General features: G+C 33.1%; 1 protein-coding gene across 2 annotated transcripts in view; it reads right to left on the bottom strand.

Moving 5' to 3' along the window:
- Nucleotides 1-24,304, bottom strand: part of LOC145296943 (eukaryotic translation initiation factor 2A-like) — a 73,466-nt gene that overhangs the window by 11,955 nt on the left and 37,207 nt on the right. For both annotated transcript variants that reach the window (XM_080143155.1, XM_080143156.1), the window contains exons 7-13: nt 21,672-21,763; nt 20,632-20,743; nt 18,485-18,595; nt 12,326-12,394; nt 11,913-12,014; nt 2,684-2,858; nt 1,494-1,651 (exon numbers count right to left, since the gene is read on the bottom strand). In XM_080143155.1, coding sequence (XP_079999281.1) covers nt 1,494-1,651; nt 2,684-2,858; nt 11,913-12,014; nt 12,326-12,394; nt 18,485-18,595; nt 20,632-20,743; nt 21,672-21,763 — 819 coding nt within the window. The remainder of the gene's footprint in view (nt 1-1,493; nt 1,652-2,683; nt 2,859-11,912; nt 12,015-12,325; nt 12,395-18,484; nt 18,596-20,631; nt 20,744-21,671; nt 21,764-24,304) is intronic.

Genomic DNA, 24,304 nt, shown 5'->3' with positions numbered 1-24,304 from the left:
ATATATACCCATCCTTATTTAAGAAGCTCAATGTAATTACAGAGCATATAATGAATGAATTGGTACATTGATTGTTGCTATTTCTTCTGATGAGTTAAGGGCAAAATAGATTCACTGATTGATATAATAATTAAGTGAATGGTTTTGTGCTACGAAACAGACACTGTCAAGAATTGTGAATGTCAACTGAAATAATGGAATAAATTGTAAGATGGTCAACATCATGAAACTTGGAATATAAACTTTTGTCATTTATTCACTACATAAATTTCTATAAAGTTTACCCATTTATTCGTGTAGAAACAAAATTGGGAATGTTAGAATGGTATACGAAAGGAAAATAACATTTCTTAAAATTTTTTTTTAGAATAATGACAAATTGTGGGAAGCTGTGCAAAGCGAATGGTTAGCATCTCTTCTTTGCAGTGTTCCACTTTGGTTGAGAGCATGTCTAAAAGGATTGATCTTTTAAAGAAATCAAAAGGGGATGCAATTCCATACCAAGCATTTATTAAAGTAAATGTCTTGTTCTGTATTATTAGTCTCGTTTAAGTTTCCTTATTCAATTGTTCAATATAACTTTTAGTGCAATAAAATGTATGAAATTTGTTTGGCCCATTTTTTTTTTGCCCATGAGTGTATATATATGAAAATCGAACAATATCTATGTGTATAGATATGAATTGGCAACATGATGGGATCAAGTGGCCTTTGTTCTCATTTATTTGTCTCCCCACGAGGGCAGGTTTTAATTCAGAAAATTCAGCATATAACTTTTGAAATATTAAAGATTTGAAAGATATTTTGGTAGCTTATCTTCTTCTATCAGTGTGCAAAATTTAAATTTTTTATGATTAATATTGTTGAAGTAATTAAAAAATTATGATCTGTAATAAAGTGAGAAACACAGTTTACACACACACATATATATATGACTACTTCATTTAATCACATAAATTAATATATGAAAGTATAAATTTATGCATAAACTTTAAGTATTTACTTCAACAGTGCTCAATACGTAGGTAGAGCTAGTAAGTTATAAAATATATATGGCAATAAAGCTACACAGAATATTCCAAGTTTCATCTATGCTAAGATTCATCAGGCTTATGCGAGGAGTTGTGGTTGTCTTGCGTTTTTATATACACACATTCTATTGAGTTTTTAGTTAGCCAATCAGCTTTCTAGTTTCCACCAGGAAGCTGATTGGCTAAATTAGAAGTTAATAGAATTTAAACCAACGTGTTCAGGAAATGACGTCATGTACAGGAAGTCCCGAGTGACACATTTAAGATAATCTACACCGGTTCATGATAATAACAACTACTGTGCAGATCAAATGTGTTAACAAGACTTAAAACATCTACTACAAGAAAACAGTCAGAGATGTTTGAATTATAGTCAAAAAATTTAATTCTTGATCATAAGTTACAGCCAGAGATCTCTCACAAAACAAAGAATGGAAGATTGCTGAAATATTTATAACGAACCTTCTTTTTGGTCTTTCGATGATACTTTTTTATAGCTCACGGGCTTTTCCGGATATTTTCCATCCATATCAGGCAACCACAAGCATTCCCATAATTCCTGGCCGGAGGGTGTGTCTTCATGGGAAAGAACCTTTCCAGAATAATGCCATAATTTGTATCTAAAATTTAAAACATGGAAATTTTTTTTTTAAAATGAAAAAAAAAAAAAAAAAAAAAAAAAAAAAAAATAATGCCATAATTTGTATCTAAAATTTAAAACATGAAAAAAAAAAATAATGCCATAATTTGTATCTAAAATTTAAAACAGGAAAAAAAAAAAAAAAAATGGCATCATTGAGCAGATTAGGCATGCCAAACTCAGGGTCCTCCTCCTTCAAGGGTCATGTGAGTCTTGTTTTATGAGGGCTGCATAGGACTAATTAAAGTTGTTTATTAACAATTATTGAATATTTAGAAAAAAACAAAACAAAAAAAAAACAAAAACAATTTGCAAACAAATAATTTAACTGCATTCATGAACGAAAAAAAGAAAGAAAAAAAGAATCTTAAATGGCAACAAATAAATTTAGATAAAATGTGATTTTCAAATATATTGAAAATATACATTCTTGTCCAGAATTCCCCATATTAAAAAACAAAAATCTGTAGGATGTAAGTATCCATGGCAAAACAAAAATATCATATTCCAAAAATCACATAAATTAAATTAATCAAGTAGTTTTATTTTTAAAAAGAAAATCATTTTTAATCAATTAATGGGAATTTGTAGACATTACAACAAAAATCTAGCAAATTTTGAATGATTGTTGTTTCTTAAAATTTTTTTTTTTTTCAAAATGGTGGGTGAGAAAGTTACTCACTGGATACTCAAAATTTGATTTTCTTATTTAAAAGTAAAACTAATTTACCAATTCATGTGATTTTTGGAATATGATATTTTTATTGTCACAAGTACGTACATCATACAGATTTATAAAATTGTTTTTTAATCGAGAAAGAATTCTCTGCAATAATCAGAAAATGTTCTGAATTATTCAAGTTAAATTATAAAGATCGCGATTTTTGGCAGTTAAATAATGAAATACATTATCTTTAATGCAGCCAGTGCGCGTGTGCTTCCAAAGCGCCACGTGTTTGATATACATGTTTTAAGATTCTGTTAAAGACTTCTTAAAGCAGGTGATGCTTACCCGTTACCAACTCTGAGTCGAGGTGCCATTGTGGATGTGATAAAATGTTCACCATCTGGACACCAGCTGAAATAAGTCGTGTCCATTGCCTTTGTGGTGCTGATCAGCTTTTTCTCTTTAACATCCCAAAATTCTAAATTTCCTTGCAGGTTTCCAAAGCCAGCCAAGCACAAGAGTGAAGAGAGAGGATCAAGGAGAAATGACTAAATGAATGATGGAGGAGTAGAATTAGAAAGGAGTAAAGAAAAAAAAAAAATTTTTTTTTTATCTATAATGTAAATCTCATCCGTCTGATAAAATGTATGTATGTATGTATGTCTGCCTAAGCCGTGACGAAGGCAACCTTTCTAGGAGAAGCAAATCTCTGATTTAAAAAACCATAAAGCGGAAGACCATTACCCGCTTTAAGCTGGTCTGCAGTTTAATTTGTTGCTGGCTATCTTGCTCTTGCTTGTTGTTGGATCTCAACATTTTGAACCGAGAGAGAGACTTAGCTGTCGTACAAAGCTAAGACTCTGTAACATCATATTTGTATAGATACTCCCTCAGGCATTTATGCTCATGGATTTTAAATGTCTGAGGGAGTGGCACTCGTCTGACAAGACGTTGCAATCATCATGTCTGCCTAAAACTTTCGACAGATGCGACGGATTTTCACGAGATAGGTATCGTTTTGAAGATCAACCCTTAGGACAACAAATATCGAAAAATTGGCTAAAAACATTAATTCCTTTACCCTCAACTGGGCACTTTTCTACAAGGATGGGTCGCTTTTTCGCCGATATTTTTGAAAGTCATTTTCTCTTTTCGATTGACTAGCCTTAATTTAAACCGTTGCCACTTCTGGTTTGATGAGGGATGCAATGGCAAAGACATCGCATTTTTTTTTTCACATTCTTTTCCTCCTTTGTGGACCTGCCTGGCTGCTGCAACATTTTTTTTTTTTTTTTTTTTTTTGCTCAACACACACCTCCAAACACTCGGGCACCCAGGTTAGTTTTATATAAAAAAGGTTCTATCAATTTAAGTAACCTGAAATAATTAAAATACTTTGAAGAATGATAAAAAGACAAGAATTGAGCCTTTTCTTGGTCTATGAGATATCAACCCTTTAAGAATTATTTAATTCCAAATACAGTCATTTTGGTAAAAGGTTTTAGGCTTCACCGTATAAATTTCTGTACATTTCATTTCAAGTAATAATTTTTAATTATTAACATCCACATTTATCTCCCTTTGATATCGTTTATGGTTTTCACGCGCGTGTGTGTGTGTGTGTGTGTTCAGTACTCCGTCCACTGTTCTTCCCATAAGTTCTGTATACGGACAATATTGTTATTGCAGATCTTTTAAATTGTGAATTAGTATTAAGAACAATGATCTTAGGGAGTTAAAGGAGAAAATGTTTCTCATTTACACAGTTGGCTTCAATCTGCTGCAAAAATTTCTGCAGGACTGTCTGCCACAAGGAGACTAATAGTTGACTGCTTATATTTGCATAGAAGAGGAATTGCATTATCGCCACCATATTCCAGACAGGTTACGTTTTTTTCTTTTGTGTGTTTAACAGCATATCCACCCTTGTTGGGTTATTTTATGCTAAATCGTGATTTAGAGTCATATTTTTTTTTATTTATAAACAAAAATATGTGAATAAATATATTTATAGTTGAAATATAGTTTGCATTAAAATTTAATTAAATTCGTAAACGTTTTAGTACAAAAATAAAAAAAGTAAATGCATAAAATGTATTAAAATGCGAGTAAATTTGCAATAAAAAAAAATTTAATATGAATTTGCGTTATGTGTGTAAATTTGTGATGATAAATATTTGCTACTACTGTGTAAATTTGTGTGAAAGTGTTATATTTGTGTAAAAATATTTAAAATAAATTTGCATTACGTGTGTTAAATTTGTATTAGTAAATATTTATTACTAAGGTGTAGTTGCGTTTGTGTTGATTTGTATATAAAGTAAAATTTTATTTAATTATACTTATGTATATTAAAAGTGCAAAGGATTAGTTTAGAAATACTAATCCGTATCGATTTGTATTAATTTTTCTTGCTTATTCACATGTATATGAAAATCTATATTTTTGTATATATACCAATTTCTTTAAGGTAATCGATCATGTGTTTGACTTTTATGTTTTTGAAAAGTTCTTTTATATTGCTGTCTTTGTAATATTTTCGTCTTATAGGAAAAAAATCAATGCATTCAGTAAGAAAATGTTTTGCTGTCAGCAGAACCTGACATGCAATACACATTGGCTGGTCTTTTCCTTTAAGTAAATATGATTGGGTTAGGTATGTGTGACCTAAACGCAATCTCGTTAATACAACCTCTTCCTTTCTATTTTTCCTGGAATATTGTTACCAGTTACCAATTGTTGGTTTAATGGCATATAGTTTATTGTTAGTGTAACTATTCCAATAAATTTGCCATTGTTTTTTAATACATTCATTTATATATTTTTTTAAATCCGTATATGGGACTTTAAAGTTTTCATCTTGATTTTCATTTAGAGAATCCTTTACTGCTGTGTCTACCAATTCGTTTTCTCTGATACCAATGTGGCTAGGTATCCAGCAGAGCTCAATTTCTTTTGTTTTTAAAAATTCGCTTATTCTAGCCTGCAATTTTACTAACAACGGGTTGTTAGACTTTTGTGCTTGTATTGCTATTATAGCTGATAGCAAGTCAGAGAAAATTATATATTTTGTTTCGTTATCCCTGGAGATGAAATCAAGTGCTAAATCTATTGCACAAACCTCTGCATTAAAGATGGAGGTTTCTTTCAAGAGATGCTTTATTTTTTAATTTTTTATTATATACAGCTGCGCTGCCTGTTGCATCTACCTGTTTTGAGTCGTCCGTAAAGATGTATGCATGTTTAGGATAATTGTATTTGATTTGTTCAAATTCTTCTTGATAAACAAGAGCGTGAGTTTTTCCTTTACAGTGTTTGCTAACTTTTGGTACTATGATGTTCCAAAGAGGTATTTTTTAAGTAAATGTTTTGTGAATTTTTGTTCTCGGGATCTCTGCTTCTTCAATAATGAGTTCCATTCGTAGACCAAATGTTTTAATAGCTTTTTCTTTTTTAAATAAATGTTTATACTTGGGATAAAACGTGCAGTCGTGCGCAGGATTGTCGGGATCTGCCTTCAATTTTGTATAATATAGCAGTGCTGACTTGTTATATCTGAGGTTGGGTGGAGGCTCATTTGCTTCGGCATACAAACTTTCTACTGGAGATGTTCTGAAAGCTCCCAGTGCAAGTCTCAGTCCTGTATGGTAAATGGGATTTAAAATTTTAACATAGGATTTTCTTGCTGCTTGGTATATACAGCTGCCATAGTCAATTTTAGATCGAATTAGGAATCTGTACAGGTTTAACAAGGTCTGCCTGTCAGCTCCCCAGTTTGTATGAGCCACAACATGCAGAAGTTGCAGTGCTTTATTACATTTTTTTTAACATAGTTTATGTTGGGGAATAAAACTTAGTTTTTCATCAAAAATCATTCCTAAAAACTTGTATTCATCAACAAAGGGGATATCTTCTCCATCGAGTTGTAATTTGGGATCATTGTGTAATTTGTGTTGATTACAAAAATGATTGCATTTGGTTTTATTTTTTGAAAATTTAAAACCATTTTTTTTTTTTTTGCCCATTTATTCATTCTGCTTATGCTGTGTTGCAATTTTCTTTCAATAGTATGGATGTGCTTAGAACGATAGCTTATAGAGTAATCATCCACGTACAATGTTCTATTTATGTCAGGAGTAAGTTCCTTTACGATGTTGTTGATTTTTATATAAAATAGGGTTGTTGATAATATACTACCCTGTGGCACACCTTCTTCCTGCTTATTTATATCACTTAGAGTAGACCCTATGCGTACCCTGAAGGGTCTGTTCGTTAAAAAATTTTGAATAAATTCGGGAAGTCTACCTTTAAGTCCAAAGTCGAATAGATCTTTCATAATTCCGAATTTCCAGGAAGTATCATAAGCTTTTCTAGATCGAAAAAGACAGTTGTGGCGTGTTCCCCTCTTATGAAGGCTTCTCTGACATAGCATTCTAAGTTGACCAAATAGTCAAGACATCCACGATTTTTACGATAACCACACTGTGCATTGGTTATTAGTTTGTTTGTTTATAAATACCAAATTAGGCGATGATTTACCATTCGCTCTAATGTTTTGCATATACAACTTATAGTGAAATTGGTCAATAATTTCCAGGATGTGAAGAATCTTTTCCTGGTTTTGGTATTGGAATAATCGTTGTATGTTTCCAAGATTCTGGGAACTTCTTTTTAATCCAGATGTCATTGTAGATTTTTAGTAAAAGTTCCAATGAAGTTTTTGGAAGTATTTTCAAAAAACTATAGTCGACCTCATCTGGTCCTACGGCTGTGTTGTGTGATTTGTTTATGGAATTTTCCAATTCTCTTATTGAACCAGGTTTATTATATTCTTCAAAGTTTTTGGAACTGAAGTTAAGCTTGTACTTTTCGATATTTTTTTTGATGGTTTGGAATTCTTTGTTATAGTTTTTTGAAGAAGAATTCTCTGAAAATGTTTTTGCTAATTTGTTCGCTATAGCCTTTGTTTCTGTTATTTTGGTATTTTCAGTAAAAAGTAATTGGTATCGGATTATGTTTTCCAGAAATGTTTTTAACCATTTCCCAAACTGTCTTTGGTTTAGTGGAAACATTGATCTTGCTGACATATTCTTGCCAGCATTCTTTTTTGGCTTTCTTTATTATTCTGCGTGATTTTGCTCTATGCAATTTGTATTCAATTAAGTTGCTTGTTGTTTATTCTTTATTAAATTTTCTTAGTGCTGCTTTTCGTAGATTTATTGATTCTTTACATTCTTTGTTAAACCATAGTCTATTCCTTTTTCCTGAAGTAGTGTTTTTGGGAATGCACTCTTCTCCTATTAATGTTTGTGTAAATGTTTCGATTGTATCGATGTTGTTTTCTGTCAATTGTTCTGAGTAGAGATTCTTGAATTTTTCCCAGTTGGCTTTGTTAAGTTTCCATCTTGGTGGACGTTGAAATATTTTTTCATGGCTTTTGAGAATGATTGGGTAGTGATCACTACCACAGGCATCATCGAATACGCTCCAAGAAAAATCCAGATAAGTGGACGGGTCACATATAGTTAAATCAAGCAAACTAAGCGATCCATTTGTTGGATTGATGTGAGTGGCTTCATTTTGGTTGAACAAGCATAGATTATTTTTATTTATTAGATTTTCAATTTTCTTTCCCTTTCTATCCGTTTCCTTGCATCCCCATAAGGTGTTGTGACTAGGAAAATAAAGGTTTGGGTATTTGCTCTATTAAGTTCTCCAATTCATTTTCATCTATTTGGTTCATGTGGTGGTATGTATAAAGAACAAATGCTTATCGGTTTGTGTAAAGTTGCTCTTATGGCAACTGCTTGCAAATTTGTTTTTAATTCAATTTGGCTCTGGGGTATGTTATTTTTAATGAATACTGATACACCACCAGAGGCTCTAAGTCTTATATTATGAATGTAGTTATATTGTTGATAGTGTTTGATATACAAATTGTCCTCATTCTTAAAGGAAGGTTTCTTGGAGACAAATAACCAAAGGATTAAATTTGGTTTGCAACAATAAAATTTCATTGTAATTTGCCTTCAATCCACGACAATTCCATTGGATTAATTCATGATGATTTTTTTTTGGTTTGAGAAGTAACTTCAGTTTCCATGTCTTCTAATTGCGTAAATCTATTTGTAGTAGTTGCAGTGGCTTCTGTTTGTGGTAATTTCTTTATATTATTTTGTTTGTTTTTCAAGTGTGTTTTTGTCATCATGGGGAAGATGTATTGGTGACCTGTGTGGTCTTTCTTTTAACTGATTTTGTTTTTCCTTAGTTTCGTCTTTTTCAGCATTTGCACGACGTACTGGTGATTTTTGTGGTCTTTCTTTGTTTTCTTGGATGTTCTGATTTTGGTTGAGAATTTGTTTTATTGGTAACATTAGTTGATGATTTAATGGGATGATTAATTTTTGATGATATGTTTGGTTTGATTTCATTTATAAATTTGGGCCAGTCGTTTGGTCCCAATTGTAACAATTTGTTTATTAGTATTTCGTAGTTGGAGGCTTGGTCAGTGATGTTGGATGATATACAACTTGAGGTGACTTGAGAGTACGTCTTTTCCTTCATGTATCCATCTACTATTTTCCTGGTTTCGAGAAAGGAGATGTTTTTGGTATGTTTTATTGACACTACTTCCTGCATGCCCTAGCATAAGCGGGATAGTTTTCTCCACAATTTGCACATTTGCAATCAAGATTGCAGTCATTGACAGTGTGGTCTGGATCTTTCTGGCCACATCTACCACACACTGCTCGTCCCCTACATGCATCCTCATGGTGCCCAAACTTCTGGCATTTAAAGCACCGAAGTGGGTTTGGTATAAAGGGTTCAACTTTTTCAACATGCATAATGTAAGTGTTCATAAGTATAGTCTGATTCTCTTTTTTTAATGTAATTCTTTTAACGTTTATTACTCTTTGGTTTTTAATTCTTTTCTTATCTCTTCAGTAGTGCACATTGATAGGTCTTTCGATTTTACTACACCTTTGGATGTATTCAGATTCTTGTGTGGACAAGTTTTGATATTTATGTTGTGGAAAGTTTTCAATCCTAGGAGAAAAGTGGCATGTTTTTCTCTTTCCACTTCCACCAGTAGGGTTTTATTTTTTAAAGTTTTTATATTTTTTGGGGTAATATATGTTGATATAATTTTATGTATAATAAATGGTGATAAGTCAGTTATTTTGGTTTCTTCGGTGGATTCCAATACAATAAATTTTGAGGTTGTTTGATGTAGTTCATTATCTGAACTATCCGAGTCGACGTGTTGGCGCTTGGAGTTTTTATAATTTGCCATATATATATATATATATATATAATTTTAAATTCATTGTTTATGCTCCCCACCCAACTCGGAGTCCAATATTGGGGCATATCAAAGGGGAAACCTATTCGCCTTGTCATGCCAGGGCTACATAAACATTATATATGTTCCAAATGGGAGCCATGAGCACCCATAATTCTTTAGTTACACAATCCAAGTCATTTGTGGTAACTTCCGGCACTATACAGCCATGTCATGACTTTAACCATTTGGCACATTTGACCCTAGCCACCGAAATATGTATACAGTTTATAGTGGTATAGGGTAGAACTGTATTTGTTACGGTTTAGAGGAAATTGATAGAAAAGTAGACGTGTAAGGGCTTGACGTAACTAGCCGATTGATCGGATCGGGCCCTTCCGACCGCTCCTCTAGCCTTGTACGAGGCCAAAGTCGAGTGTTGCAACTGATATCTTTAATTTCCCTAGATATCAGTTGCTCAGCCACCAGGATCCTTTTCCAAGTTATTACGGGTCGCCACCCACGGCCAACAGGTGGCCTCTTTGAGAGGCTTTTACTCTCTGCAGGGGGACAGTCAGTGTAATCTAATGTCCCACTGACGGGGTTGGGAAGTAGGGAAGGAAAAAAAAAAAAAAAAAAAAAGGGGGATGGGAAGGGGGCTGTTGTTTTTGTTTTTACAGAACACAATTAAGTTTTACAAAAAAGAATAGAAAACAAAACCAGAAGTTTAATGTATCTGCATTTCGTCTCAGGAAGCCACTAGACAGCCTGATCTGGTAGCACCAGTGGTCACAGTTTAACGTCGTGCCCGGGACATAGACAGGTTAAGTAAACCGTCAAAAGGTGTTGAAACGCTTAACAAATGAGATTGCATCATCCGAAAATTGACAAACAATATCATTTGATTATTAGATTTTTTTTTTTTTTTTTAATCAAATTGTTAGGTGAAAGTATAGAATACTTAAGCCCCTTTCTCCTCATGTTAAGAATGGTTTTCTAAAAAATAACATCATTATTTCAGCATGGTCCATAAACTGGACAAGTAGCTTTTTTGTATTGAAATTATCAAATGATTACCGTTTTACATAATGTTTAATTATTTGCATTTTTTTAAACATTGAGCATCGTTTTTGGTAATTCATTCAGCTTTTCATGGCAGAATATTCCAATGATAATGTGGACCTTTTTCAGCAGAAGTACCCATTTCTGATCTACACTGACTTCAGCATAATGATCGTGCCATGATTAGGTGGATGTGCAGCTAGGAACTGAAATAAAAGATGCCATCAATTGCGTTTCATTAAAAACTTGTTATGGCTGAGACTATGGATGCTTTGCGTGATTGTTGTCTCAGGTTAGGGTCAAATGTAGCATCTGCTGCATCTTCATAACTGTTGTCGGGGACCCACCCTCTGAATGGATTCAACCACCGTCCATATATACCAAAACTCTTACCGATCCCAGGTAGGTCTCTAGTTCAGGAGTTAACCTTGCTTGCTCGGTGGAACGCAAAACATTTTCATTCTGTAACCTTTTTATTTTTTATTTGTCTTTTATTAATAGATGTCTTGACTTACACTGTTGTTCTGTTTTTATTGTGGCTAATGTAGAGCCATAACAATAACACACCTTGATATCGCAGGCACTAGGGTGCACGGTAAACCATAAGTAATTTGGCTGATGTCAAGAAAGGCCTGCATAAGAAGCAATCTGATTGATGCCAATTTTTTGGCATGGAGAGCAGACGTGAGACGTTGCCCACTCTGGTGCGCAGGATACATGCAGCACTTTATGTACCAAACCTAGATGAAGACTACAAAAAAGAGGGAATAACTGTTATAACTATATATAACAGGGGAAATAACTATCATTGAAGAAAAAGGATTTGGGAAGGAAAATACCTGGATTGTGTGTAAAACGAGGGTAAAACCTAGAGATATTGTAAAATTACAGAAAACAAAGAAAATTTGTGAACTCTGAAAGAAAGATAATCCAAAAATTATTTTTATAAAAATAAAATGTAAAAATCTATTCTCACAGAACAAGGATGAAATTTTTTTTTTTCAAAGATAACTTGATTCTAAAACATTCAATATAATATAAAGATTGATAAGTTAAAAAAGCTAGGGTTAGTATAACAAAGGAGATAATTAATTGCTTTTTTTTTTCCCCCTGAAAAATATGAGGAAGAAAAAACTTTTTTCAAGAAAAACTGACTTACTAATTTGAATAATTGTCCTTGACTTGTGAGAATATATTTTTAGCAAATAAAATGCATAAAGAAAAGGATATTGTTTCCTTGCGGATTGTAGTAGGCTGCGTTTCGAGGTCCAGTTCCAAAATCAAAAATCGGATCACATTTCAGGTTATAAATGGTGGCTTTTGCAGGCATGACTGAACAGGAAAAGTCAAGGAATTTCGGTATTGTTTCATTATTATCTTTTACATCAACTCTTTGTGGATTATTCACTGACAAATAGTTTCCATGTCAATATGCTGTCATATATAATGTCAACTGGCAAATAGTGTCCATGTCAATATGATGTCATATATAATGTCCAGTGATGTCAAATTGCCCAAATTATGTCAAGTGACATTATAATGTTTATATGCTGTAAAATTGTTTTGCTTGAAAAGAAAAAAAAAGTGTAATTTAAATTTTTTCCAAAGAGAAAAAATAAAAATAGTTCAAATCCAAAGGATACATCCGTATACCACACAGAACTGCTGACTGTTGGGGTGCCATTCCACATGATAAACTGGACCATCTTTAGCTGCACAAAAGAAAACATTATACAGACTTTACAATAAAAATCAAAAAGTATTCTGAAAGTTTGAGAACTTTTTTTTTTTTTTTTATTATATAGGCGTCACCACTTATCAAGGCCGATAGGCCACTCAAGGATAAGGGTTAAAGAGTGTAGAGTAGTCAAAAGGACAATATAGTAATCGATAGTAATGGAAGTTCAGTAAATTTGTTAACTTAAGTGGAACGGCTCATCAGAAACTTGTTCACGTTGGACTTGAAGACAACCATATTATAGACAGCTGGAAAGCAGGAAAACGGAAGACAATTCCACAGGCGTGCAGTTCTAAGAAAGAAGCTTTGATCATGGAATCTATGTTTAGGTTTAGGTGCAGATAAAGAGTGGGGAAAATTATTGATAATGTTTTCAGCTAGTCTAGTGTTTCTTGTGAAAGTTTGAACACTTTCCATGAAAATAACGATAAAGCAGAGACAAACTCGCAACATCTCTTCTGTGAGATAGAGGTTGCAGCGAAGAGAAAAGGACATCTCCCACCAGGCCACGAAGTCTATTTTGAACTCTATCAAGGCAGGACAAGTTTTTTCTAGCAGCTCTTGCCCAGATGTGGCAACAGTACTCCATCCTTGGACGTATCTGGCTCTTATATAGATAGAGAATTGCATCAGCAGTGAGATATCTACTGGATCGATAGAAGGATCCCGCCATTTTTCCAGCAGCCTTGGCAACAGATTTGATGTACGTATTCCATTTAAGATCAGGAGTAAAGGTCAAGCCCAGAAGCCTGTCAAAACTTGAGGCCTCCCCAAGACGAGAGCCATTCATTTTAATTGATGCCAGATGGGGATCAGAACGTTGATGATGTAAAGATAGAAGCTTGGTTTTAGATGCATTAAAAGTAACCAGCCACTCCTTTCCCCATTGTACAACGTGATCAAGATCAGAGGAGAAAGAATCGGAGAGAACTTGGTTGTTTACTGTCTTAGATGTGCTACCATAGATGGTAGTGTCGTCAGCAAAAATGTCTACGAATGATGTAAGGATGTGATTTGGATCATTAATGTAGATCAGGAAAAGGGTTGGGCCCAGGATGCTTGTACTTAGTTTTTCACTGTCTGTCATTTTATATAAAAATTAACTGCAACAAAAAACTTCTATAAAATTTGTTGTTTTTTTTACCAATAAATTTTATTAAGAAAGCTAAATCTACTGCACGCCATCTTTATTTTTCTGATCGAGTAAATAAATTCTTCATACAAATCATCTCAAATTTCTTTATAAGAATGCACATAAATGAACTTGCAACAAAATTCTATTAAGAAGACAACATCTTTTTATGGTTCATAGGTTTATTGATATTACTAGCAGGACCTGTTAACCGGCGTTGTCCAGTGGAAGCATGACATAGATCCAGAAGAGAATCATTAAATGATCCCTGCCTCGAAAACAAATTAAACTTCGATTGTTGTTGGTGGCCACTACCATCCCTGGAAAATAACGAACGTGGCCGAAATGAAATAATTTCACTATCGGGCATTGTTTTCTAGCGGTAGCTGGTGGAAGTCAATGCCTGTGATTGTCACTATTGTTAGTTACTAGTGATTAGTGCTGGTTTGGGGCAAAAACCTGCAGATACTAGTGAATTCTAGAAAAGCATTTAAGGGAAAAACATTATTACATACTTATTTGTCCTGCTTAAATAGCTTAAAAAAATTACAAAAAAATGGTCCTTTAGAAAAATAATGAGTAAAAACAGAAGTTTTCGAAGTTAGGGATTCTCACTGTATATTTACTCTTTAGAGTGATTGAAATCAGAATGGGTTTTCTAAATAATACCATAATAATTTCAGCATGGAAACATACACATGTGAGCAGAAAAAATTTGTCCAACCAATTTTATTGCACTAAAATCTATATTGAACAAAGAACAATTGAATAAGGAAACTAAAACGAGACTAATAACACGGAACAAGACATTTACTAAATGCTTAGGATGGAATCACATTCCCTTTTGATTTCTTTAAAAGATCAATCCTTTTAGACATGCTCTCAACCAAAATGAAACACTGAAGAGGAGATGCTATTCCATTCGCTTTGCACAGCTTCCCACAATTTGCCATTGTTCGAAATGGTTCTTCCATCCAATGTACGAGATGTTATGGACCAAATATTCTTGATTAGGTTTAAATCGGGGCTTTGACCTGGCCAAAATATCACATCCATTGAATTATCAGAAAACCATTTTTTTGTGACTTTAGCAGTGTGTGCAGGGGCAGTATCTTGTTGAAAAATAATGTTTCTGGGATATTCCCAGCTTCTGGATACTTAGTAACAGTTTTGTTTCTAACATTCGAATATATTCCTTTGCATTGATTGACTTCTCACATCTAATAAGTTCCCTAACTCCTACTGCAGTAAAAGTTCCCCATACCATTATCTCTTCATCTCCTTGTTTAGCTGTCGTTTTTATGCAATTTGGCGAAAATCTTTCTCCAGTTCTTCAATTGCATCATTCGGGAGTATCAATAACAAGAAAAAATCTTGATTTATTTGACCAGAAAACATTCCTAAACCAGTCTGTATCTTTCTTGCCATAATACGAGAAAAATCTCTATCATTGATGTTCTTCTTAGATAAAAATGGCTTCTTTGCACACCTTTTAGAAGAAAATCCCATTTCTTTCATTCATCTAGATATTGTATATCTAGAAAGAGAATTTCCAGCCCCTGTTTTGAATTCTTTGCTATGGTCAACATAAGTTTTCTTTCAATCCTTCAAAACAGTTAATTTAAGCCTGTGGTCGATGCTCTAGGGCGACCAGATCCAGATTTCCCTTTTCACAAGTATTCGAATTCAAACCTTTTGACCAATTCGCTTCACACTACAGAAAGAGATATTTTCACATTTTCTTTTCTTAAAATATCAAAAATCTGCTTGTAAGTCATTTTGGACTACCTTAATCCAACAATTTAGTTTTTTATATCCTCGCCAAGATGCAGTTGTACTTATTTAGGATTAATTTTTCCACTTATTATTATATGCTACAATAATAATAACGATCTGCAAAATAGAAATTTTCAGTTAAAGTTAACAAAAATTCATGGAAAAATATTGAAAAATCGATTTCTTCCTTCTTTCACTCTTGGCGCATTTTTTTTTTTGCTCATGAGTGTACGTGCATAAAAAACAAAACAAAGATAACATCTTTGAAGTCTAGATAATCGGTCAGAAAAAGAAAATTAAATAAAATACACAATTTCAAATTAACAAATGGTAAATCAAGAATATATGATAATAGTTTTGTAAAAAATAGATCTTATACTTAATCATTTTTTATTTTTGCATGTTTTTTAATTTTTTAAAATTATTTCAACAAAACGCATCAGTGTTTTTACTTAAGATGCAATTTTTGGATATCCAACTATAATGCACAAGCACCATATTTAAAATGTTTGATTTTATGAGATTGCATTTCTAATTAATTGTATAATTATCAGAATTACATTTACACAAAAATACGTAAAGTCTAATAATTAGATTTATAAAACGTATGCTTTTTGTTTCTTTTATTTTCATTAAAAGTTGAAATGCAATTATTGCTTACGATAAAAGTTGTCCACATATACCAATATTTGGAGTGTTGAAAAACAAAATTTTCACGTGAGGTTAGATTGAGAAAAAAAAGGGACTTTTCATTAAAGGTTGAGTGGACATGTACAGGACATTGCGTCAAAAATAATAAATCTTTAGTGACACGCAACGAATAAGCTAATATTTCTGAACCGCAAAGTAAAATGGTACTTGTACAGTTTAGCCAAGACATTAAAAAATGAAAATATCGAAAAAAGTTTGAATTGTATGTATCTGTTATGGAACGAAGTTCTCCGAAAAAAAATTTCACTTAATTTCATCAAGTAATTTTTTTTTACAACGAAAAAAAAAACAAACAATTTGTTATGATACCAAGCAAAATATTCGATTTTTAGGAAGAAAAGCTAGTATTAAAGATAAGGAGGGGTGTCAGCGCTTTAACTGGAGTTATCTCTCTTTGGCATTTCTAAAATTCAAACAAAATTTTTTTTTTTTAATTCAAGATGGCTGCCTTCAACGTGCTCTCATAAAAACGTGTTTTTCCGCGGTAAAAAAAAAAAAAAAAAAAAAAAAAAAAAAAACTACTTGATGAAATTAAGTGAAATTTTTTTTCGGAGAACTTCGTTCCATAACGGATACATACAATTTAAACTTTTTTTTTCGATATTTTCATTTTTCAATGTCTTGACTAAACTGTACAAGTACCAGAAAAACGGACATATTTGGTACAAAGCTCACTTTGCCACCACCTCAGCTTATGAAAGAAAACAACAAAACAAACGGGGTGACGAAGTCTGTTTGCCAACCTCTAACTAAAGGGAAGTAATCAATTTTCAATGAGTTATTCCCCTTATGTTGACACATACTTGAAAGAATTTATAATTGGAGAGTTCTAACAGTTTCCAGCTTCCCTCCAAGAACAGATGAATTCAATGTAGACCAGAAGATCAAAGACGCAGTTGAAAAAAAATATGTCGAATACATGTATGAGGCACACACACACATAAAACATTTAGATGATCATGAAACAAACTCAAATAGGTCACAAAGATAACAGGTTCAGATAGTGAAGAGTCAACAGATAGAGAATAGTGACACGTACACGCACTCAAACACCCAAATCCCACAACGTAACACACCAAAAAAAAAAAAAAAATCAAAGAAAAAGATGGAAGAGGAAGATAGGCAATCGAATTGTAAGAAGTCAACATCTAACGTTATTGTAATACAAATACGACTACTTTTCTTGTTTCTCAAAGACATTTCATTTTAGTTTGTTGGGCTCATTAATGCCAAAGCAAAATACTTATTGTAGACATTTTATTAAACACAAGTTGCCATTCTTGTAAAAGCAGGGTCTTGAATATAGTCATGTTGCAATATTTTTGGGTCATAATGGGGGTATGATCCTGCACAGTCGGAAGATTCTATTTATAAACGATGCTGCTAGGAACTGACGAATCAAATTAATTCATGTTCCGCTACCAACCAATCAGAAACAAGAATTGCTCAATAAAAATTAAACCATTTTCTACAGCAACTTCGCATATGTTTTCTTTGTATCAACACGGGAAGAATCTTTTGCTCTGTGGCTTCCAACTCAAGAACTGTCTACTGAGAACCACTCACCTCCAGAACTTGTATAAAACGTCTAACGATCGGAAACTGTTCTGAAACTAAACATGGCTTACAATTCTAGAAGTCATTCTCATAATAGAAAAATATAGTTGTTGCAAGCAAAGAAAAATGGCAGCATCATCAATCCATTCAGCATCAGTTGAGCACAATGATCTTCTTGTGTTAAGATGCAAAGCTATCACTGAGGAATTTGAAGAGATTCAGAATATTTTATAAAATGGTTCTGGCATCGGATTTATCACCCATGGTTACAATTAGAATCAACCAAATCTTTGTGGTCGTACCTTTCTTATTATGCCAAAAATATTGCAACATTGGGAAACAGCTTTCTCAGAACTGATAGTTTTGTAATTATTATCAAACTGGAAGACACCCTTCATCTCCCCTTTCTTCTTACCATAGAAACAATTGTCAGTTAAATATTGTTTAAGTAAAATGGACATTACAATTCTATTTATGATATAAACTTGTGGAGACTCACCCATGCACAAGAGATGAACTCTTGAACTGTAGAAACAGACAGAAAGGTAAGACGCTTGGTGTGGCCTGTATACTTTGTAGTACAACATCTTGGCAATACGTGCCACAACTGTTGCTCTTTGAATATTACATTTTGATTCAATATAATTTACTTTTTCTATCCGTGCCCATGTTTTCTTTAGTGACTCATCCATCACAACCGATATGTTATTCAATTTTGAAACAATTCATTTTAAAAATCGGTAAAATCTATACTTTTGGCACTCAGTGACACAATTACTTTTTTCTTTTTCATCTTTGGTAATTTTTTTTTTTTATGCGTATGGAAGGTGATGCCATATATAAAAATGAAAATAGCAGCATATTATTATGAAATGTGTCAAGACTCACCTCTTGGCACGAGACATCCTTCTCCCTTCACGCTCAAATAATGCAAACCAGTTTCACCATAATATGATGATGCTGAGGTCTCTGTGGAAGTGATGACCAACAGACCATTACCTACAGAAAAGAAATAAAAATAAAATATAAATGAATAAATGAGTTTTTTTTTTTTTCTTCATGTATCCCAACAATATTGCTTGTGATTTTTTTTTTTTACTTGGGAGTCACCACTTATCAAGGCCCAAAGGCCACTCGAGGATAAGTGTTAATGAATGTACGGTGGTAGTGTAGTAATCGTTAATGGTGTAAATTGAGTAGAATTTGATTATTTATGGGGACAGCTCAACAAGAACTTGTTTACATTGGATTTGAAGACTACCATGTTGTATTCAACTGGGAAGCAGGACAGTGAAACAGTGTTCCACAGATGAGCAGTTCTGGGAAAGAAGCTTTGCGTATTTGCGTTGAGGCACAGAGATTGGGGAAAATCATTTATAGTGGTTATAGAGGGTCGAGTGCTTTTTTTTGTGAAAATTTAGCAAGTGTGGGGAACCATAGACTGGAGCTCAGTCGAGCACTTGCCATGAAAATAACGATAGAACAAAGACTCCCAACGTCTCTTCTGTGAAAAAGAGGTTGCAGGGAAGAGAAAAGGGCATCACCTACTAGGTTTTGAACTCTATCAAGGCTGGATAGGGCGCGCCAAGCAGCTGCTGCCCAGATGTGGCTCTTATACAAATAGAGGATTGAATCGGCAGTGAGATACCGACTGGAGCGGTAGAGTGATCTAACCATTTTTCCAGTGATATTGGCAACAGATTTGATGTATGTGTTCCCATTCAGATCAGGAGTGAAGGTCAGTCCCAGAAGCTTGTCAAGATATGGTGCTCCCATGATGATCAGACCGTGTAGTGCCCATTCAACAATATCACCGCTGTCTCAAAAACTGTGCCGTGGATTTTTTCTCCTCCATCTTCTTTTGCTTATCACTTGTGCAAGCAATGTCAGTTTAACTTGAGGACTTTTAATCATTTATTTCTTGCATATAGATGGAAAAAAAAAAAAATATAAAATGATAAAATTACAAACGAATAATGCCAAACATTAATATGAACTGTTTAAAAAAATAGTTATGCAAATAAGCTATAATTTTCTCTTTCTTACCCAGTTCTGTACACTTGGGAGAAGGGAGGGGGAGAAGAAAATAGTATCACAATGCCATCAAAACAGGTTACTGCTATTTAAATCAATATTACAATGTATATTGATTAAATACAGGTTGTGTGTATACCAAATTTTATCAAAATATATTAAAAACTTAATATATTAAAATATATTAAAAACTAAAAATGTTAACAAAAAAATGTCATAAGACATACAACACAGTTTATAGGACACTCTAAAGTTTCTGTTAATCTTTGCCAGGGATGCTGGGAAAATGGTGGGATCCTTCTACCGCTCCAGAAGATATCTCATTACTGATGCAATTCTCTATCTGTATAAAAGCCAAGTATGTCCAAGGATGGAGTACTGCTGCCACATCTGGGCAGGAGCTGCTAAAAACAGTCTCTCCTGCCTTGACAGAGTACAAAATAGACTTTGTGGTTTGGTGAGGGATGCCCTTTTCTCTTCCCTGCAGCCTCTCTCCCACAGAAGAGACGTTGGGAGTCTGTCTTTGTTTATCATTATTTCCATGGCAAGTGCTCGTCTGAGCTCCAATCTCTCGTCCCCCCTCGCCAATCTTTCACGAGAAACACTCGTCTGGCTGAAACTACTGTCAATAACTTTCCCCACTCTTTATCTGTGCCTAAATGCAAACGTAGATTCCATGAGCAGAGCTTCTTTCTCAAAAGTGCACGATTGTGGAACTCTCTTCCGTTCGCCTGTTTCCCACCTAACTACAACTTGGATGTCTTCAAATCCAACATAAACAAATTCCTGACAAACCACCCCCTTAAGTAAGACACTATCAAATCTCCAATACTAATGATTACTACAATACTATCTCATTGATTACTGTACACACAATAACCCTTATCCCTGAATGGCCTCCCGGCCTTGATAAGTGGTGAGCCCCATGTAAAAAAAAAAAAAAAACAACTTTCTGTTGGTTATTCATTGCAAAGTTCTAAAATACAATTAAATAAACTTACCAGACTTATTCCAGTGAAGAGATGTTTTATCTGCCTTGAAGAAACTTTTATTGGCAACTGGACATCCATTAAGGTTGGGGTATTTAAAAACACGTACATTCGATGGTTGTCCCTGAAAGAAGTAAAAATTATAAAAAAATTTCCAGTTTTAAAACATTTATTTTATATCTTCAAATATTTATTCATGGTGTTTGGTTTGGTTAATTTGTGGAGGAAAATTGTTGTTTTTGTTTTTAGCTTTGCAGAACATGATTGAGTTTTGCAAACAAAAAAAAGTAATAACATCAATGTTTGGTGCAATTAAGTCAGGAAGTCGATATCTTCAGACAGACTGATCTGATAGCAGGAGATAAAATTATTAGGCGTAAAAAGCTTTAACGACTTTTAATCTCATTTAATCAGTAATGCAAGTGGTAAATGGTACAAAAAGCTAAACTGAGATGAATTTGGGAATTGAGGGGATAAACCTATACATCCAAAATCGAACGAAACGACAGCAAAAATTAAATGTAAAGCTCTAGCGATTTGGCAGAAATGAATCTTAGAAAAAAATTTTAATTGTCTTTCTTTTAATTCAAAGAATAGACAGAATTTTGTTTTTTTCTGATTTACAAAAAAAAAAAAAAAAAAAAAAAAAAAAAAAAGTCAAGGTCTAACATCCTTGTTTAACTTTTAGGTTTAGGCACAGATAAAGAGTGGGGGAAATTATTGATAGTGTTTTCAGCTAGACGAGTGTTTCTCATATTTGGCAAGGGGGGAAACCATAGATTGGAGCTCAGACGAGCACTTGCCATGAAAATAAAAATAAAGCAGAGACAGGCTTGCACCGTCTCTTCTGTTTTTTTCAAGTCAGAATTATTTTCAAATGGCTGCTACCTATATAAAAAAAAAAAAAATTGGGGGAATAATTCTATAAAGCTGCATATTTTCAAAAAAAAAAAAAAAAAAAAAAAAAAAAAAAAAAAAAAAAACTACCAGAAAATGCTGGGTTCATACAACTTACATTTATTGTGATTAAAATATTGATAAAAAATACTTACTTTACTTCCAGCTATGCAATATGCAACGTGATTGTTATTGGACAAACTGTATTGCGAGAGTTTGTCGGCATGGATACGAGCAAGGGGTGTCTCTGAAAAAAGGACAAACAAAAACAAATAAAAATAAAAAAAATTACATATCAAAGCAAAAATTGCATTTCATTAAAGAAATATTTTTATCAGGGTTGCACAATTGAAAACTTCCCATACAACAGAAAAAATTTGGATATTTTCAAAATTTCATTTATTACAATCCAATGAATCAGTATAACGTCCATTTTACATGCTGGTATGTGTTGGCCAGCTTTTCAAAATTGACTTTTAAACTAATCCATCTCTGGCCAAGTCTTTATCCTTTTTTCTCTCTAACCTATCCTTATTACTACTTTATATCTTTTCCTTGGACATACCTCACTAACGGACCCTGCTACCTCAATTGTTCTACAAGAACTTTCATCCATTTTTTTTCAACGTGACCATACCAAGAAAGTGTCTTGCTCTGCACACATCTTATGTCCAAATTTAATCTGGAGGTCATCAGTTGTCTTTAAGATGCATATTAATATATCATTGTATAATTCTCATATAATATTCCTCTTCATGCAACACATATAACCAACTCTCACTGGCCAAATATCATTCCCATACATCATTACACTACAGATACACATGCCTGGTAGACTTGTTCTTTGGTCAACAGCGGTAATGCTCAGCTGGTTAGTAATGGAAAAAATTCCCTAAACTAACTCTTGCAATCAGATAAGCACCAGTTTCTTCCTCTGTTCCAATTGTTTCAAAACTTCTAAATATTCTTTCTCCATATTGGAGTAGCAATACACATGAAAAAAATGAAATAGCTTCAAATATTTCAAAACTGGTGTATATATATATATATATATATATATATATATATATATATATATAGAAAGAGCTTGATGAACTAAGAAGGAATCTTTTTAAATTTTTTAAATCCAATTAAAATTAAGGAAGTTATGACTATTTTTGTGCTTCACACATTTGGATATTTTTCCCACTTTAAGATCATATGCGTTTTGTCACATTTTTTACACTACTTTTTCAGTAAAAATGTTATATCTTTGTTAAAACAGAAGATTAAGCAATGAAATTTACCATATAAGTATATTTTTGTGCTAGGAATTAGAATATGCTACTGAAAATCTCCAGAAACTATAGATTTCCAAATAATCTGCAGTAAATGCACATAAATATGCTGCAGTTCCTTAAAAATGCCATGTATTCATTAAAAGAAAAGTTAAAAGAACTCAAAGCTGAATTGTAATGCATTTTATGTACAGATAATTGAAATCGAAATCTAGGAATGTTTAAAAATGAATATATTGCAATATTTCTTTGGTATTATTGTAGATTAATACCTTCCCCATCCCATCTGCCTACCTCTCCAAAATTTACGATTTTACCTTTGTAGGCAATTACATGAGAATACCTTAAAAAACTTTAATGAAAGATAAACAAGTATTATTTTAGAATTTAATGTAAAATAATTCCCCATTTTGAGCCATTCTAGCGTTTTAGGGCAGTTAACCATTTTTTTTCTATCGAAGTTAAATCCTGTGCGCCTTTTTTTTTTTTTTTTTCTAAAGACAATTATGCATGGTTTTAAGAGGGTCTTTGTGCAATTATGAGAGGGTGGGGAGGTTGCCACTCTGACTTTGGGTTAATGATAGTGCTAAGGAAAATTATGTGTGAACATCCTGAAGATTTGATAGAAACAAAACAAAAACAATTTTAGAATTTAGAGTGGGGGTTAGTTTCACATAAATTTAATGTAAAATAATTCACCATTTTGAGACCATTCTAGCGTTTTAAGACAGTTGATTAATTTATTTTTTTATGGGTGATAAATGGTGCACTTTTCTTTAAGGAAGGATTCTTTTCTTTTTTTTTTTAGGTACTTATATGTAGCTTACCAAGGAACTTTGTTTGGTGAGGAGCTTGCCACTTAGACTTAGCGCTAAAGAAGGTTTTAAGAGGAAGAGGCTTGTCACTCGTACCTAGGGTTAGAGGTAGGATTAAGAGGGGGGTTTTTTTTTTTTTTTTTTTAAAGGCGTTTGACCCCCATATTTACGGTGAGTGGGTCATAATTATTGGCTTTGGAAAATGTTATGCCTTAGATTTTGGACATCAAATTACTTTTAAATATAAAATTTATTTTTGTTTGTCGTAATTCTTAAGGGTGTGAAACTTAACAAGAATTACGACAAAGAGACAAAAATAAATTTCATTTAAAACAAGTGACGTCACTAACAGAAAACGTAACGTTTGGAAAACTTAAGTATTTTTGCCCACTTATTTAAATATCAGAAAACATTTTTGCTAAAGCTAACAAATCGTTCACAAATTTTTGATAAATTTGTTTTTATTTTCAATTACATTTCTTGTCAGAGTGACACATTATTTCGTTAAACTTTCCAGCTTAAGGCGTTTTTTTTTTTTTCTCTACCTGGACTTCAGGCCAAGATCACAGTGTAGTATTCTGGTGCTATACTTCGCCTTTTCTGTCCTCTGTCAGTGAAGGAGAAATCATTCATGACCGAGACAATTTTTATGTTCGTTTCTATCCAGATTGACCCTTTTTGGGAAGCTGGAATTGC

This window comes from Euprymna scolopes, chromosome 17 (assembly GCF_053919585.1).
Source record: "Euprymna scolopes isolate OS-2025 chromosome 17, ASM5391958v1, whole genome shotgun sequence".
Taxonomy (NCBI): domain Eukaryota; kingdom Metazoa; phylum Mollusca; class Cephalopoda; order Sepiida; family Sepiolidae; genus Euprymna; species Euprymna scolopes.
The sequence above is the reverse complement of the archived record's forward strand: the minus strand, read 5'-3'. Positions and strand labels throughout refer to the sequence as shown.